This window comes from Phalacrocorax aristotelis, chromosome 11 (genome assembly GCF_949628215.1).
Source record: "Phalacrocorax aristotelis chromosome 11, bGulAri2.1, whole genome shotgun sequence".
NCBI lineage: Eukaryota > Metazoa > Chordata > Aves > Suliformes > Phalacrocoracidae > Phalacrocorax > Phalacrocorax aristotelis.
In genome coordinates, this window is record NC_134286.1 from 12,465,721 (window position 1) to 12,484,292 (window position 18,572).

Sequence of the window (18,572 nt, forward strand, 5' to 3'; positions counted from 1 at the left end):
ACAGTGGCTCAAAGCAATGCTGAAGACATCACCTTGGGGGTGCTGGGGCCTTGGCCTGGCTGCATGCACTGGAAACGTGCTGCAGGCAGCTCGGGGGGGCAGCCGGAGGGTCAAAGGGAGGCCCAGAAAAGAGTAGGTGCATCTGGCTCCCTGGGAGCAGGGCTGCTGGCAGGATCAGTGCTGCCCATGGGCTGGGGATAGGAACTCACCAGGCACAGGATGCCCTTCCTGTGGCAGGACAATGTGTCCATGGCTCCAGGCACCAGGGAGAGGGGACAGATGGCTTGGACGCCACCATCTTGTGCTGCTGCTTGGAATGGGACAACCACTGATTTGGGCCCTTGACTGGTGGCTAGGAAGGGAGAAAAAGCCTCTCTCCAAGGCACTGGAGAAGTTTCCTTGGAAGAGTGTGTAGGTGTTAGAGTTGGGTCTTATCCTAATGGCTCTGTGGGATGGCACATGGCTCACATGGCTCTCTGGGACAGTGGTATCACCCTTCTGCTTTAAAAAGCACCTTCTGCTGTTCTCCCATGGTGCTGAGGATGCTTAGCTGCATCTGCTCACCAAGGGCAGGGAGGTACCTGGGGACTGACTGTCCCCTGACTCACTCCCACAGGTGGCAGAGTGGTCCCTGGTGTGTCCCATGGGAAACAGCCTGCACCTGAGCTGGCCTGAACCAACACCACTGCTGCTCTGGTGAGCCAGAGCAGAGATGCGCCATGACCTGAGCTTCCCTGGGCTGTGCTTCCTCCCGTCACTGTGGCTTACCTGAGAGGTAGGGGCTTCTCTGCCTAAGTCCACCTGTGAGCAGTGAGATACTACTGACGGCTGCTGAGTAGCCAAAGAAAGATGAATGGGGAGCTGGAAGAAAGGGCTGGGACAGAGAGGAGATGCCAAAAAGGATAAGTTGATAGGGCCAAGATAAAGTGATAAAGCACCCATATGAGCATGAACTATATGGCTTCCAGTCCTGATGCTGAATGTATGTGGCCTCACAGCTACTATCTCCTCCAAGGCATTATAAAGCTCCTGTCTTGACTTCTTGACTGACCCTGAGAAAAATTATTTCTCTGGTAGGAACCACCCCAACTTCTAACATGAATTGCCGAAGAATGCAGGATGGCAGACAGACAAGACCCCTTCCTGTCTGGGGAGAGACAGAGAGGAAATTAACAGCTGGGTTTGCTGAAGACAGAGAGGAAGAAGCCCTGTAGGTACCTACAAGATGCTGCCACCCTGTTCTACCCCTGCAATGGCTCCATTTACCACAGCAGTGGTGGGTTTGCCCCCAGCAGACATTGGGCTACAAGCTGGCCCATGCCGCACTGCTCCCTCAACAGACCCCCTCACCTGCATCCACAGCCTGGGGAGTACCACCTAGCACAAAGCACCAGGCACTGAAAAACAGCCTGATAAACTGACTGACTCCAGAGGCCTCCACATCCTTGAGCCCAGGCCACCAGGAGCTTCCACCATGCTAGGGCAGTCCATCACAGAAGAGGAGGAGGGGGGTGGACCACAGCAGCAGCCCCCAGCAGAATGAAGCGTGGAATGGCAGTGGCATGCAGACCATGGGAATGGTAGGAGGTGGCAGAGGAGAGATGGAAGCACAGGGTGACTTGGACAGATGGGTGACATCAGACTCACAATGTTAGAGGCACAACTTGTTATGATCCTTTTTTTTTTTCCTTTCATCATCAGAGACAAGTAAAAAAACCTAAAGTATATGGGATTAAATTAAAATCACAGTTTTGTTTACGTTATAAAAGAATGATCCAATAGTAATAATAGTAATATCAAATGAACAATAATAGTTAAACAAAACAGGAAAGAAGAAAGCCCTGGAGAATTCCTGCCTGGATGGTGCTCACTGATGGAAGGTTTGTGTGACCAATTTTATTGTTTGGGGATCATTCCCTTGATAGCTGACTCCCGGTTTACATATGTAGCCCAGTAGACTAAGTTGAAAATGGCAAAGAGGACTGGAAAGACGATGCGGGACATCTTGTCTACCTTACTGACGCTGTTGTATGTCTTCTTGCTCTCTGGGAGCTTCTCCTCTATGCGGGGCATCTTGTGGGGTACGTTGGTGGCAGTAGCAGTGGCAGCAGCACTCTTGGAGATGGTGGGCAGGCCAGGGTCCTTGGCAATGTTGAGGGCATATGTGGTGCCAACAATGTTGTAGGTGTTGTTGGTTTTCTTCGCTAGTGCCACTGGCTCTTTTTTCTAAGGAAGGTGGAAGGAAAAAACATAATAGAGATGAAGTGACTGTAGAATTGCATGGAGAACATTTTGTCCTCTGAGTTTACCTGCTTGCTTGGGTGAGAAGATGGAAAAAGGTGCAAGGAACAAAAGACCAACAAGGTGGCATTGTGGAAGGGAAGGAAGATGTGGTGAGAAGATGGCCAGAACTCATGACATCTGCCACTTGAGGACTGCTGGGGCGTAAGGACGTGCTGGTCTAGGATGGATCAGTTACTTTGTGTAAGTCTGACATGCAGCACGTAGCACAAAGAGGTCTTGACCTGGCAGCTAGGTCCTGCTGCAAGTCAAATAACTGAAGCCACATACCTGGGTTTGTAGCCTCCTTGCAGCCCCTTATTTCAGAGTAGTGGTATAAAAAGCTGTGTGCGGCTGCATTCGAGCACTAACTGCCCCAAATGGGTGACTCCTTGATTGGCTGAGTGCTGCCAGGTCTATGTTGTGCATTGCCAGGTCAGTATAAGTGAATGTGGGCTCAAACTATACAGACTGCTTGTCTTCTCTCTCAACTGGGCAGTGTTATCTGTTCCACGTAAGGTTCAGCCAGGAAGATATGGTGCAGGAATGTAGTCCTCAGAAAAGAATGACACCCTGTGTGGTCACCGTGGGGGAAGAACTGGGTTTTCTGTTTTGCTGGTCTGTTTCCTGGGTCAGGTGAGAGGAGGAGACTCACAGAGGATTATAGTTCTATTTTATTTTTGGAACAGAAAGCCAGTAGCTTTAAGAATGTGGGTGACAGCATTGCAGTATTTTTGTACCATATTACAAGGCCATATCATACGCTGCCTCAGTGCCCAGAATACCTCACAATTTAACATAATGATGTCCAAAATATCTCTGGGACCCCTTAGAGTACCTCATGACCTACTCAGGTAAGATACAGAACAGATGGAAGGCATTTGCACTAGTCCTGGATTTCAGGGTTGCTCAACACAACACTACAGGGCAGAGGGAAGCCTTTCATCTTGCTTTCATAGCTATAGGTTGCTGCAAATCAAGGGAGATAAGTGCACCCTTCCCACAAGGCTCCAGGGACAGCCATGCTGTCCAGACTGAAGGGAGGAGAGCTTGCATAGCAAATGGAAAAATAGGTACATGTGTCAGACATGATGTACTGAAGAATGATGGAAGATGCTGATGCCAGACAGTTCAGATGTTGACAAAGATGAGTGGACAGGAAGAAGGAGCTAGGAAGTCACGGTAAGTGTTGCCTCCACTCTGGAGATCGTCCCGTTGCTGTCAGGGACGTGAGACCAGCTGCACCATAGACCATATCATATAAAGCAATCCAGGTCTACCAGAAGAAGCCCACTGAATGAGATCTATTCATATGCAGACGTCAGGCTCCCTACATGTGTTGGGACACTCATGTACTCCATGCAGTGTCCACTGTAATTACACCAAGAGCCAGCATTAGACACAGCAGTGACTCACGGTGGAAGTTACACAAGGTGCAACTTAGGATCTCATTTTCTATTCAAAAGCCACTGAAACACAAGGTAAGGCTCATCTGGGCATTTCCCAGGGGTGCTTGGCATAGTCTTGCCATGTACGTGTGAGAGAACCATGTACAAAGTGACCATCAGGAGAAGGGGAGAGAATGCAGCCAGCAGGACCTCTTCATCTCCCCACCCTACACTGGGAATTGGTAGCAGGCAGCATCGCTAGATAGCACCCAGAGCTGGAAAGGACAGATTTGCCCAGCCTGCTCTGCAGAGATACTCCAAGGGCTTTAGCTTTCATGCTGTGCTTCCATTTTAAATGTCTCCACTATCACCATGGATATTTCTGGTTACCTTAGGAAATGAATTTTCCGCAGTGATTTTCAGAGGGACACTAAAAGCAGACTTCTATGCAATCTTTAAACCCCTCTCCAGTAACATCATAGCCAGGCCTGCAGCCTTGTAATAATGTCAGCAATTACAGAAATTAACTTGCTGTTAGGAGGAGGTCTAAATGTCTTCAGACTCCAGATCAGATCAGACTCAACCACTGATCAGACCATATTGATAGTCTTTTATGGGAAGGGTTGTTATGATCTTTAACAATTAACGGAGCTAGTGATTTCTGCCATGTCCCCTTGCAGAGGAGGTAAACTTTTCCTGTGAAAGACCTAACAAGAAGCAAATAAAGGACTAAAGATGTTTCACCTTCTGAAACATTTAAATATGCGTAAGTATGATTACTTATTAACACAGCCGCAGGAGGTAATAAAATAATTAATAATCAGTAATGAAATGAAAAACAGATTGTTGTTCGCAGAATGTAATTTGAAGTGCACTGTGATTATTTTAGTATTAATCAGTCATGTTATTTGTTACAGAAATAAGATGACTACAGGTGACTTGACACCTTCAACCTGTCTAGGTTTTCTGCCCCAGAGCTTGGAAAGTGGATGCGTCTTTCCTGGCCTAAGGCATCTGAAAACAGCAGGCTGAAACAGAGGAAAGTCAGGCAAATACGAATGCTGTGGGTAGTGATAGCAAGCTACTGCTCCTATTAGTGTGATCCAGAGCCCCCAGGCATCCACTTGGGCCTCTCTGGACCTCAGATCAGGCTGTTCATGTAGTGCAGAGGCTTGGGAGGCTGCAGCCAAGGCCTTTTTCCGGCTGCCTGTGGAGTCTTCTGCCCTGGTCAGAGCTGGGAGCCTTGGTAGCCTTTGGGAAGCACCCAGAGCGCACACTGCCTACACCAGAGTGCATGTGCGTGCCCTGGATGTGCTCTTCTCCTGAAATGTCAGGAGAAATGGTTCAGCCTGAAGTTTATCGGGCTGCACATTATAAATGTTTCAGGCATGATTTTGACAATCAAGGAAAGCAAAATGTGCTTATTGCTGTCACCTGCAAAGTAGCCCCCAGCCTTCCCCCCTTTATCTATGAGGAGTTCCACATCCTACTGAAACAGAAGGAAAGAGTGGAAAAACAGGAGAAAAACCCGTATTTGCTTTGAAATCTTGTCCTATTAAAAACATCTATATGGCAAAGCAATTCCTGCGTTTATGGCCCAGATTGGGCACAGAGACTGAACCGCTGCACAAAGCTGTCCCTGCACTGCTCTCCTGAGGGAAAGGCTGTGAAAGCTGGTCTAGAGATAAATATGTTCTCTGGATATTGCAGTCTGACAAGTTCTTCCACAACACACATACTGGAAAATAATAGCATGTTTGTTAAATATTCTTATCTTCAAGCCTCCCTGCAGAGCAGCTAACGGCTGAACCTCTAAATTATGGGAACTGCTGGTTCTGTCTATGATGTGCTGGAGACTAAGTTCTCTGCACCTGCTCCTTGGCTAGAAATTTGGGTTGGAAGCACTATCCCTCTGACAGACTACCATCACTAATATCTGCAGTACTTGAGAAATTAAAGATATTTGCCACTTGCCTTTCTAGAGAAAAGTCACTTTAATGACCTCCAAGCAGCTCTAGTTTCTGACATACTTGTATCCTATAATTCAAAGCCCAGCAACTGCAGTTGCTCTTCCAGCAAAATACCACTCCTTCCTCATGCCAGCCAAAGTTCCCATCTGCAGTGTGCCAGAGGACTTCATGCTATCAGAGAATAGCAGCAGTGTGTTTTACACTGAGATGCCTGCACCCTGAGCAGAGCCAAAGGCTCTGAACAATGCAATCTTGCATTAACAAGCAGGCTACATCAATGCCACATTACTGTCAGCTGCTGGTGTAGCTTTTGGCATCAGTCATCCCTCCCATCTCTTCATTCGGGTTATGTGGGACTGAGCCCAATCATCTTATGCACCCTGCATCACCAGAGAAAGACTCAGAGGTTGGATGGAGTCAATAATCAGCCCAACACACCACACAGATAGTGTTGAGAGAAAGAGGGCAAAATGTTGTCAAAGAATCACATATAGACTCTAGTGAAGATGCTGAGAACATAAATCACTTGCAGTGCTATGAGAGTTACAGGCGATTGCAAGTGCAGTAAGATAAAGGACTCATAGGCTGCAAAGCATGGTCAGCAAGGGAAAGTCCCAGCAAAAACATTATTTACCATAGTGAGGCAGAAGAAAGAGAGATGGGTCTGAACCACCCCATGAGTCTGTAAGACTTCAAACTGGTTGAAGGTCAAGGTTGATTCTAGGTCCTCTCTGATGGCAAGTAGGGGATTGAAACAAAGATGCCACAAATGGAAAAAAACAAAGGAGAAAGAAGAATGATTCCCAAAGTGACCTGGATCAAGGGGCAAACTTCAGAATTGCTGAAGAGTAGGCTGGAAAAAAAGCTAGGCTTTCCTCACTTGGTAGAAAAGGCACCTAGTGCAAATGGTGAGCATGCCTATCACTCCCAAACTACAAGAAAGAAAACAATGATGATCATATCAACAGAGAGGTTCGGAGGATGCTTTTTGGTGGCTTTCTTTTAGTGAAAAGACATGCGAAAAGTACATAAAAAGCCTGGACCCAGCCTTCTCACCATGCACTACGGGATTATTGTCATAAGGATGAAAAGGATAAAGATCCAGGACTATTCCTCTATCCAAAGTGTGTTATTCCTTGTTCTCGTGTGTCTAACTGCATCTACTTGTATTGGTTTTGTTGCTTCTTGCCACCCAGGATTTCAGGGCAATGTCATACACAGGTTCAGTGCTAAATCAGATTTTATGCATAGATATTGTGTTGCAGGTGGAAGTGGGTTTAAGTAAGTATCTTCCAAAGATCGAAAGCATCTTCCATCCTGAGGAACAGACAAGACTTTTTTGCAGGGAGCTTCCTGGTGAATGTCATCCTTGCAGACTTCATGAGTTTCCCGATGGTCAAGTCACCATTAATAGTTGTCTCTCTGGATCGCCACTGTAACAGCTGCTCAGGAAGCAACCTTGTTAGCTCTGGAGATGGCCATCCCTATGGTTTGGATGGATGGGATGTAAGGGATCTCATTCTATTCAGACACAGCCCTTCTGTCCTGAATTGGATCCTCTTAACAATATATTTTGAGGATGCTGGAGATAGAGAGCTTTGCTGGCTACTGAAACCACTTGTCTTTCTATCTCTTTGGCCTCTCATTCCTCCCCAACTACTGCCATCTCTCACCTTCCTCCTGATGGTGTTTTGTTTTAAAAAATTGTCTTTCCTAACAAGTTTTCCACATTGGCTCCAGATACCTCTCACCAATTCGATCTGCACCTCAAGGTTGGTTGCAGCCACTCTGCCATACAAAAAGGGAGGAAATGTTTCATCCACAATTAGCGATTAGTGGTGGCAGGCAGGAAAGGCTTGGAAAAATCTTTGGGTCCAAGAAGCATTGATCAAATCTTATCAGAGTGTACGCTAAAGAGAATTTTTGGTGACATCTATGGAGATATCTGCCTGCCTTTCATTAGAGGAGAACTGCAGAGAATGTGCAGAGTAGCTCCCATCTAGAACCAGAACCCAGCTGTGGCTATAGCCAGAACATCATCATGATCATTTATGATGCAGAGATCAGCGATTCACAAAGATCAGACCATGATATCAGATTCTACCTGAAGAAGTGCTCTGTTCCCATCTAAACCATTGGGTTTGCTGAGAGGGAGAAAGAAAGAACAGAACCAGCCCTGAGAGAGTGAACACTTTGGGAGTGCCTGTCAGCAACCAGCAGCTTTTGCAAGGTAGTGATTTCTTTCAGATGGGATGGGAAGAATTGCTGCTGCCTGCATTTGAGGTGAAGGAAGGGCTGATGCACATTGATACTTGTTTCATGTTCATGCAAGGAAACAATCAAACCTGGAATGAGGGTCCTTGCCATCATATCAATAAAGAGCACTCTTTTTGGCTGGGGAGGAAGGCTCTCTGGAGACCAGGGCTCAGCCTGGGCTTGTCACTGGTAGTTTTACTGCTGGTACAAACACTTTAAAATGCCAATAGTTATTCTTCTGCCTCTTCTTTCTTTTGTGGTTTCAACCACCTGGCTTGTCAATTGTTTCAAGAAGAGATAATTAAAGGCTGAAACTGAGCCAATGAGGCACCTTCACTGTGTAGCAAATTCACTGCTTGGAAATATTCAAATGAATAAAAACAAAAAGCAAATATGGTGACACATCATATTCCCGACCTCCCTGAAAGACCACCACTCTTCAGGGAGCTCTCTGAGCTGTAGAGACCGGGAATGGGTTAGCCTTCTAAGATAAAGATCAGGGTTGGCTTGAAAATGTACCCAGAAATTTGGAGTCCTTCGTGATTCTCCAGCCTGATACCAATTGCAGCAAACTCACAGAAAGCACTCCCTGTGAAACATTCCTGGTCCTGCTTTGTTTTCTTGCTTGATTACCATGTGCGCAAACATTCTGCATGCTCTTATCCTATTGTTTCAGCACTGTTAGTCTTGCAGTGCTGGGTCAATGAATAAATTAAGGAGTATGCTTCTTTCATGACTGAAGCTTTTGAGATTTTGCTGCTTTTTTGGCTGTGCCCAGTTCACATAACTGCCCAAGGCTGTGTGAATCCTGACTTTGTGTTGATTTGCCCATCCCCAAAAGGGACATGGTTGCTTTGAGGACCTGTTCTGATCCTTTGCTCATGCCAATGACCTGGGAAAGGGTTCTGTCATCTCTAGAGGCCAGATTAGCATTCTCATCCACGATGGAAGTGCAAGACCATCAATTGGCCTCCTCTGGAGCCTTTCTGCCATGAGTCTGTTGCTTAGACCACAGCTGTAAAACCAAACAGAGAGAGAGTCCAAGAGACACAAGAGAGGCATGCAACACCCAGTGATGGCTGTAATTCTCCATAAGGCCTCTGTTCTCCTGCTTTGACTTCCATACCAGAGAGATGACTGGCTGTTGTCTTCCCAAAAGTTACTGCAATTCTGCCGGGTATTTGCATACAGCTCCACAACAATTTTAAACAACACATTAAAATGCAAAGGAGTAAAATATAAAGGCTCCAGAACGAAAACCAAGGACAAAGCTGATTTTCAAATTGATTCAATAAATACAAACTGTAAGCGATTTCTTTGCACAGCCAAGATTAAATCAGTTAGTAGGGAGAGGGCACGAGCAGTGGTAGCGGTGGCTGTCAGGAAGGAAGCTGCCAGAGAGGCTGATCCCAAGCGAGAAGGGAAAATGTGGATGATGCCAGGTACTAATTTACTGACAACTGCCATTTCTGATTGCTTGCTTCCCACCCACCCTCTTGGCTCAAGCTTACAAAGCAGCAGCTGCCAGCAGCTGTGGGCAACAGCGTGAGCGTTAGACCCCCCCACCGCTGCACCATGCTTGCCTGTGCCAGGGGACACGTACAGTTGGAGACACCAGCCACAGGGGACACAGCAGAGTGGGACCATCTCCATTGGCGAAGCTGGCATCCTGTGGCATATTTGGGTTTGTGTGGGATGCTAGCAACATGAAGCGGGGCATTTATGGGTTGGAGGGAGAAGAAAGGAGAGAGGAGACCAATGGTAGATCAAGATCAAAAAATGCATGCATTCACATTTCAACCAGCAAATAGTCATGCAGAAGGTCAGAGGGAAAAGTGAGCAGTCATGCCTGGGTGTTTTTCTCCAGCTAAGCACAGCAACCAGCCCCTCCAACCCCCTCCTCCCTCGACCCTCAAGAACCACTCCAGTTGAGACCTGAGCTGGGGACCCCAGTAAATAGCATCCAGCCTCTCAGAGTGCTATAGGGCTGCATGTTACCTACTCCTGGCCCCAGCACAACTCTCTCGTGCAGTGTTTCTTCACCATCCCCTCCTCCCTGGCCTTGGCCACACGTCTGACCTTCATCTCTTGGGCCTCCAGCACCTTCTTGCCATCCCAAGCCCAGCTGCGCTTGGTGAAGTAGTTGACGGTGGCAAATTCGATCAGCGCAGAAAACACAAAGGCGTAACAGACGGCTATGAACCAGTCCATGGCCGTCGCGTACGCCACTTTAGGTAACGAGTTTCTTGCGCTGATGCTTAGTGTGGTCATGGTGAGGACAGTGGTGACACCTGTGGAAACACAGCAGGAGACAAGGATGGTGTGAGACCATACACTTGTACCCACCCAATTTCTCCTCAAACCACACAGTTGGCACTTCCATCATGTAAATTTAGGAGCCATCCTCTAAGCTACGTGTCCCACATCCCTGCTGTAATTAAGGGAGTCTTACCCAGCACAAGTCCATGGTGCAATCCATAGAATAACAGAACAGTCCAGGTTGGAAGGGCAGTCAGCTTGTCCAACCCCTGCTTGAATCAGGGACAACTTCAGGTTGCTTAGGGCCTTCTCTGGTTCAGTTTTGAATTTCTCCAATTCATATAGCCAATGGCAAACATCTGCATTACGATGAGATTAATCTTCCCCAAACTCCATTGACTAGATCTCTGCTCACTGTAAGAGTCCTAGCTCATAGGTAGGCACCCACATTCAATCCTCATCTGCTAGTAGGGTAATTTGGGTGATGCTAGACCCAGCTCCCTCACGTAGACTATGCCATGGAGAAGCCTCTAGTTGCTTTTGCAATTAAATAAAAATAATGAAATACCAATAAAAAGGACAGCTAGATGGTTGGGAACTTCATGGAGGACCAGAAACTGGCCACTCATCCAATGTGGTTTTCTCAACCTTTTGGAAATAGTGTCTTGTGACATGCATGGATGGACACCTGGGATCCTGGGTCCTGCCAGCGTGGCCACGCACCCATCAGTGGCCCAAGCTACCAGAATGAGTGTCATTGCGATTTAATCTTAAAAAAATTATCTCTTGCAAAATGCCTTTTAAAGCTTTTTTCATTAAAGAAAGCAACCATTGCTATCAATTTTCCCCTATAATATGCTTTTCAGTTAAAAATGCATTAAAAACATTACAAAAATATTGATTAATTTTCACTTCCCTTAAGCCATACTCCTGGTAATTGAAGAGTTTCAATGATATTGTTGACAATATTTTCTGAGGGGCAAAAAAAAAAGGAATAAACAATTGGAGTTCTCATTATTTTCTTAATAAGAAAGCAAGGCAATTTGGGAGCAAAGACATTTTTCACAAAGGTAGGTTTTTATTTTTCAGTCAGCTCTTTCCTGCTCAATCTGAGCTGTTACTTGAGGACACCTGTCTAATTGCAAATGTCAGGATAACATAGGAGGAAATCAAATATCCTCAGAGAAGGGCTCACCCCTGGTGTCAGGAGTGCAGAGACACTCCAGAACCAATGCAGATGTAAAAGCCCACCTGGGGGGCATGGACAGATATGGGGTCCAGGTGTGCACTCTGTGGGGTTTAGTTGCAAATGATTCACAGGTAGATGAGTGAGGAAAGTTCATTAAAGACACTCTATATGCCTGAGCTGGTCCTGTTTTCTACATGATTTCTGTCTGAGCCCCCCCTTTTCCATTGTGCTGGATGAAGACACCAAAAAGTGGGTGTTAAGGGGCATATACCCTCTTCTTCACTGCTATTACTGTTGCAGATCTTGCAGTCTGGATTGTGCAAACCAGTTTGGTCATACTAACCGCCCAGCTCCCTGCAGCTGCACTCGACCCCAGGGATCGCTGTATGATATGCATCACGAGGGAAGGGAAGGCAACCCAGTGCTATTTGGGAGAAGCTGGGGTCAACTGTAAGTTTTAAAACTTGCTCATGACCTACATTTCACAAGCCCCAGTGAACACAAAAACCGTATGATTCCCTTGTAGTTCATTTAGGAGGGTGCAACACCACCTGTGACCCTCCCTGCATCCCATTCCAGTCCACAGCATAGGAACAAGGTCCAAGCCTGAGGAGAGGGTCCAGAAAGGAGGACAACAGCCTTGTGGGTTTGTGGGAGTATTTCTATGACGACTCTTGCTACAGAGAAAATGCTTCATGATCTTTGAAACCACACCACTTTCTGTCATTCAAAAACACGAGCAGGTGGTACCATATATCCCGTCTGCTTGGTGACTTTTGTCCAATATACTCTCTGTTACGCGGTATCTGCTGGGCACTGTTACTTCCAGGAAATACAGTCCTGCAGCAGCACACCTGGTCTGTCAGCGTGTGTGTGTAGATCCTGAACTGAATGTCTTCTCAGGAAAGCACAAAGCAATTCTGTTATTAATATATATGCAATGCTAGCCTGACACTTTGCCTTGGAGAGAGGATCTGAAACCAGCTGAAGTAAATAATAACAATATATTTACCATGCAGTAATACTGCCTCATCCCAGGAACGTGTTATGTGGAGCTCTGACCAGGGGCATATCAGCAATTTCAAAGGTAGAGCTTTAAATGCCTCCCCATGTACCTATCCTGTCCTCAACTCAAAAACCAAAATAGATAAGCAGACACAGCCAAATGCATATATTTAGATGATCAATACTTTGATTACTGTTAATATTTATGGCTTGGCTTGTAGAGGAAACACAGACAGGACTATTTTGGGAGTGATTCTGTGGGAGCAGGGGCACTGGGAAGACACTGAGAGCTATTCTGGGAAATGGCTAGCAGCTTCAGTGATGCTGGTCAAGGCCTAGAGAAGACCAGCTCTGACACTCAGTCTATTTCCTGTTATTTGTGGTGCCTTTCTCCCCCGACCTGAGAGGATGCCCCCATGCTCCCAGACTCACCAAACACCGTTCGGGCAGGAACAGACTCCCTGTTAAGCCAGAAGGAGACCTGGGACAGGATGACCGTCATAATGCAGGGTAGGTAGGTCTGGATCACAAAGTACCCGATCTTCCTCTTGAGGTGGAAGTGTGTGGTCATGACGACATACTCCCCTGCAGAGACAGCCGGTTAGAGATGCTGAGCCACCAGTGCTTTCCAGGATGGGGCCAGCTGACCACCAATCCATCTCTAAACCACTTAAGATCTGTCCTGAACAAACTTTCAAGTTCTTAGATGAAATTGCAGTGCATGTGTCACATTGTTACTGGCTGGCATGCCCTGGTGTCTTACAGTGCTGCAGGCCACCCTCACAGCTGTGCAAAGGAGGGATGCATGCTGCAGCACACTGTTGGAACTGACTTTGCATGCCTTGCATGCGCACACAACTGCTGTGCCACGCCAGGTGTGTGCCCCAGTGTAGCCTGCATGACTTCCACATACTGTTTGTCCTTTCAGACACATCTCTGGAGGCTTCTTTAATTCACTACAAAATGGTTGTGGGACAAAGGCAAATCAATGCCAGTTAACAACTGGGCAACAGGCTTTCCCTGTTTCACCCCAGGCACTAGATGCCTCTGCGGTTCTCTCCTGATCCAGCTCCCATCCCTATTCTGCTCCAGCCCAGGCAGCTACATTGTGAGTAAGGATCCTTAAACCCTGAGAGACCCTAACAGTGCTTCAGCAGGATTTCAGGACATTATTTTCTTTGAAAATCCTGAAAATATTCCACGTTTCCTCACTGTAACCGTTCTCAAAAATCAGGGCAAGTTCTGTCGTTAAAGGTCTGGGCTGTAAACCAAAGCAGCTGTCCCTATTTTCCCTCAATGCCCTATTCCTCCACTCAAAGGTCTGGATATTTTGTTGGATTATTGTGCCTTTTTGTTTTGAATGTGGCTCCGCTAAATCATTACACACAGGAGCCTTTAGCAGCTTTCTTGCCACTTCAGGTTATTCAGCTGTACATTTTACTACAGCTTAAGTAGAGAGATGGGCCAGATATTATGACATTTAGTTCCCTGGACTCCCCACATTTCCCCAAGGGAGGTGATATGAGTTGTTACAGACAGACACTATTAAAATCAAGTGCACCAGAGAGGAAATATCCTCAAATGAGAGAACTACCGGTGCATACAGAAGGAAAAAAAAAAAGAAAAAAAAGGAAAATAGAAAAAGAAAGATGAGACACACACGAGATAACAGAAGCTATCAGTACCTGGATTCAGAGGGGAAGGGAAGAGCAGCAGATGGGAGAGAAAGATGATTAATATTGGTCATTAATCAGAGGAAACATTTGTTTGGGATAATCTTCTATTAGCTGTGATAATATTTGTGTAAGCAGATGCAGTGAAAATCACACTGAACATTATGTTGTATTGGCCTCCCCTGCCCACAATGCTTTCCTGAGGGACTGGAGAGGGATCCAAGACAAATGAACCCATAGTACCAAGAATCAGCAGGGCAAGGTGGGGCAAACTTTCTACACAACAGACCATTTTTAGATGCCTGAAATCAGTTTTCTAGAGGGTATGGGCGATAGGGCTCTTTCAGCGGAAACCACTAAAAGCTAATCCCATTACTGCCTCTTGGTGACTGCTCCAGATGTCACAGAACACACAGAATCATATAGGTTGGAAAAGACCTTTAAGATCATTGAGTCCAACCATAAACCTAACACCGCCAGTTCACTACCAAACCATGTCCCTAAGCATCACACCCAAATGTCTTTTAAATACCTCCAGGAATGGTGACTCAACCACCTGCTCCAATCCCTGACAACCCTTTCGGTGAAGAAATTTTTCCTAATATCCAATCTAAACCTGCCCTGGTGCAGCTTGAAGCCATTTCCTTTCATCCTATCACTCGTTACTTGGAAGAAGATACCAACCCCCACCTCACTACAGCCTCCTTTCAGGTAATTGTAGAGAGTGATACTGTCTCCTCTCAGTCTCCTCTTCTCCAGACTAAACATCCCCAGCTCCCTCAGCCGCTCCTTATAAGACCTGTTCTCCAGACCCTTCACCAGCTTCATTGCCCTTCTCCGGACATGCTCCAGCACCTCAATGTCTTTCTTGTCCTGAGGGGCGCAAAACTCAGCACAGGATTCAAGGTGCAGCTTCACCACTGCCAAGCACAGGGGAACAATCACTTCCTCAGTCCTGTCAGCCACACTATTCCTGAGACAAGCCAGGATGCCATTGGCCTCCTTGGCCACCTGGGCACACTGCTGGCTCATGTTCAGCTGGATGTTGACCAACACACCCAGGTCCTCTTCCACCAGGCAGCTTTCCAGCCATTCATCCTCAAGCCCACAGCATTGCATGGGGTTGTTGTGGCCCAAGTGCAGCACCCAGCACTTGGCCTTGTTGAACCTCATCCAGTTGGCCTCAGCCCATCTATTCAGCCTGTCCAGATCCCTCTGCAGAATCTTCTACCCTCAAGGAGATCAACACTCCTGCCAAACTCGGTGTCATCTGCAAACCCACTGAGGGTGCACTCAGTCCTCTCATCCAGGTCATTGAAGATATTAAACAGAACCGGGCCCAGCACTGAAGCCTGGGGAACACCACTTGTGACCAGCTGCCAACTGGATTTAACTCCATTTATCACAACTGTTTGGGCCCAGCCATCCAGCCAGTTTTTTACCCAACAAAGAGTACACCCATCCAAGGCATGAGCAGCCAGTTTGTCCAGGAGGATGCTGTGGGAAACAGTGTCAAAGGCTTTACTAAAGTCCAGGTAGATAATATCCACAGCCTTTCCCTCATCCACTAAGCTGGTCACCTTGTCATAGAAAGAGATGAGGTTAGTCAAGCAGGACCTGCCTTTCCTAAACCCATGCTGACTGGGCCCGATCATTTGGTTATCCTGTCCATGCCATGTGATGCCACTCAGATGATCTGCTCCATAACCTTCCCTGGCACTGAGGTCAGGCTGACAGACCTGTAGTTCCCCGCATCCTCCTTCCAGCCCTTCTTGTAGGTGGGTGTCACATCCACTAATCTATTAGCCAGGACTGCTGATAAATGATGGAAAGTTGCTTGGTGAGCACTTCTGCCAGTTCCTTCAGTACTCTTGGGTAGATCTCATCTGGCCCCATATACCTGTGTGTGTCTAGGTGGTGTAGCAGGTCTCTAACCATTTCCCCTTGGATTATGGGGACTCCACTCTGCTCCCTGTCTTTGTCTTCCAGCTCAGGGAGCTTGGTTCTCTGAGAACAACTGGTCTTAATATTAAAGACTGAGGCAAAGAAGGCGTTAAGTTCCTCAGCCTTTTCCTCATCCTTTGTCACTATATTTCATCCCACATCTATTAAAGGCTGAAGATTCTCCTTAGCCCTCCTCTTTCTATGTATTTATAGAAGTGTTTTTTATTGTCTTTTATGGCAGTAGCCAGATTAACCTCAAGCTGGGCTTTGTCTCAGAGACATAGGCTGAGTGCTCTCACTAGCACTCTATCCCTCTAACCTTGGAGTGTCGTCCCTCAGCTTGTCTCGGGCAAGTCTGATATTAAGCCCCTCCCCCAGCCATATTGTCCTACAGCACATGGCTTGAGAAGTACTGTGGTGCTCACTGCCCACAGGTACTGCCTCTATCATTATGCCAAATCATGGAATTCAAAGCCCATGGGACCACCTTGTCTGACAGTGGGGTCAACCCATGCACTGCATCGTGGTCCCACAAGTACCTGTGCTGGATCTAACCATCTCTGTCCCAACAACATGGCCCAGCAGGTCATACTGGTTCAGGCGAGATCCACCCTTCGCTACTTCCACTGACTTATCCTTCCCCAGTGTCCAGGTGTAGATCACCTCTGTCTTTGTGTAGGCATCTGCAGAAGAGAAAGAAGAATGTGGTTTATGCTTCTGCCTGACCTAAAATATATCAAAATAAGCCTGTAGCCAAATTAATGCCTGCTGTGCAAACTCAGAGCCACACGGCTGAGCACAGCCAAGCACGGCAGAGACTAAGGCAGTTCAGTAACTGTTAAATCAAATGAGCAAAAGGCAACTGGAGTTTCTGGAAGGGAGCTGGAAGAGGCAGCAGAGCACTGTTGAGAGACACACTGTGCCCTTGACGTGCTGATTCTGCAAGGGCTGCAAGCAGAGACAAGACAGGAAGGCATCCAGACCATCAGGCTGCTGGGGCAGCAGGATGGCCACAGCCCTGCCATGCCAGGGACTGGGAGAGCCATGCTGGCAGCATCTGGTGGGAAAGGCTAAATGCAAACAGGGTTGAATTTTAGATTAAGGAGAAAAAGTTAAAAAACTTCACCCTCACTCAGAAGCAAGGCTTTCAGATTTGGAGGGGGTGTGCCCTCCCACAGAATCACAGAATGGTAGGGGTTGGAAGGGACTTCTGGAGATTATCTCATCCAACCCCACCCCTGCTTGAGCAGGCACACCCAAAGCAGGGGCACAGGACTGTGCCTAGGTAGGTTTTGAATAATTCCAGGGAAGGAGACTCCACAGCCTCTCTGGGCAGCCTGTTCCACTGCCCTGGCACCCTCACAGGAAAGGAGTTTTTCTTCATATTCAGGTGGAACTTCCTCTGTTCCAATTTGTGCCCATTGCCCCTTGTCCTCCCATTGGGCACCATTGAAGAGAGTCTGGCCCCATCCTCTTGCCACCCACCCTTTAGATATTTGTAAACATTGGTAAGATCCCCCCTCAGCCTTCTCCAGGCTAAACAAACCCAGGTATCTTGGCCTTTCGTCCAGGCAATCCACCAGTCAGCGAGGGAGGGCAGTACTGAGAAAAGTCTGCCACACATCGCACAAGGAACAGCAGGCAAGTGCTGTTGTACTGCTGCATGGGGTAGCACTGGCCTCAGGGCCAGGGCATCCTTCCAGGGGCTTGCAAGTTCCCCTCTCTATCCCACCTGCCCAAATACCCATATGCAATACCTCTCTCTAACACACATGGTCACCATCACCCTCACAAGCCTTTGTGACCAAACCCCTGCTTGTCCTCATTGCCACTCCCTTTCCCAAAAGTACTCACATGCTCTTGGTTTTATCAGTCCTATGGTATCCAGAAACTGAGTCTCTCCAGACTCTACTAGGAGATATTTCTCCCCATAACGCCCAAGCTTCCTGCCCATACTCACTCTGCACCAGTTTCTTAGGCAAGAACAAAGTTCAATAAAACAAGCCTTAATTAATTTTTATGACCAGCTTCTCCTATTAAGACATTAAGGAATTCTTTGGCTGGGGCCGGGTCTACTATAGAAATGTCTCAGCCTCTGCTTTGTGGAAGATTGTGTCCTGAGACAACCAGATTTCTCCGATCTTTTTAAAACAACCACTGTTATCCCTGCCCTGTAGGTTTTGGCAAACCTGTTAAATACTAAACAGGTGCTGTGCAGAGTGGGGGGAGTGATTTTGATGATCAGCCACAGCACACCGGTGTGCTGCCTAAGCACTTCTGATGCAGGCTGGCACCTCTGATCCAATGCGCAACACACTGCTTTTCCAACCCCTCCTTCCAGCTCTCAACATGCTTCTGGAGACCTCCATCTTCCTTCAGAGCTTTGTACAGCTCTGCCAATGCTCTTCTGCCTTGATGGGCAGCACCTTCTGCTCTAGCAGTCACGGTTCACCCATTGTCACTCTGTCTACAAAGGAAACTTGCCCACAGTTTCGTTACCATCATCCCTGAAAACGCCATTGTCTACACACCTGGTTGCCTGGGACAGAAACGTATCTGGTGTTACATATGCATGGCATGGATGCTTGGAACATATTTAATGCCATGA

At 47.2% G+C, this 18,572-nt stretch overlaps 1 protein-coding gene across 2 annotated transcripts in view; it reads right to left on the reverse strand.

The window, feature by feature from the left end:
- LOC142063358 (gamma-aminobutyric acid receptor subunit alpha-3-like) overlaps window positions 1-18,572 on the reverse strand; it is an 80,929-nt gene that overhangs the window by 7,356 nt on the left and 55,001 nt on the right. Inside the window, exons 7-10 of one of the 2 annotated variants that reach the window (XM_075107021.1) lie at window positions 16,504-16,647; window positions 12,780-12,932; window positions 9,974-10,185; window positions 2,014-2,226 (exon numbers count right to left, since the gene is read on the reverse strand). In XM_075107021.1, coding sequence (XP_074963122.1) covers window positions 2,014-2,226; window positions 9,974-10,185; window positions 12,780-12,932; window positions 16,504-16,647 — 722 coding nt within the window. Of the gene's footprint in view, window positions 1-1,687; window positions 2,227-9,973; window positions 10,186-12,779; window positions 12,933-16,503; window positions 16,648-18,572 lie in introns of those variants that run through there. The other variant, XM_075107020.1, reaches the window with a different exon arrangement.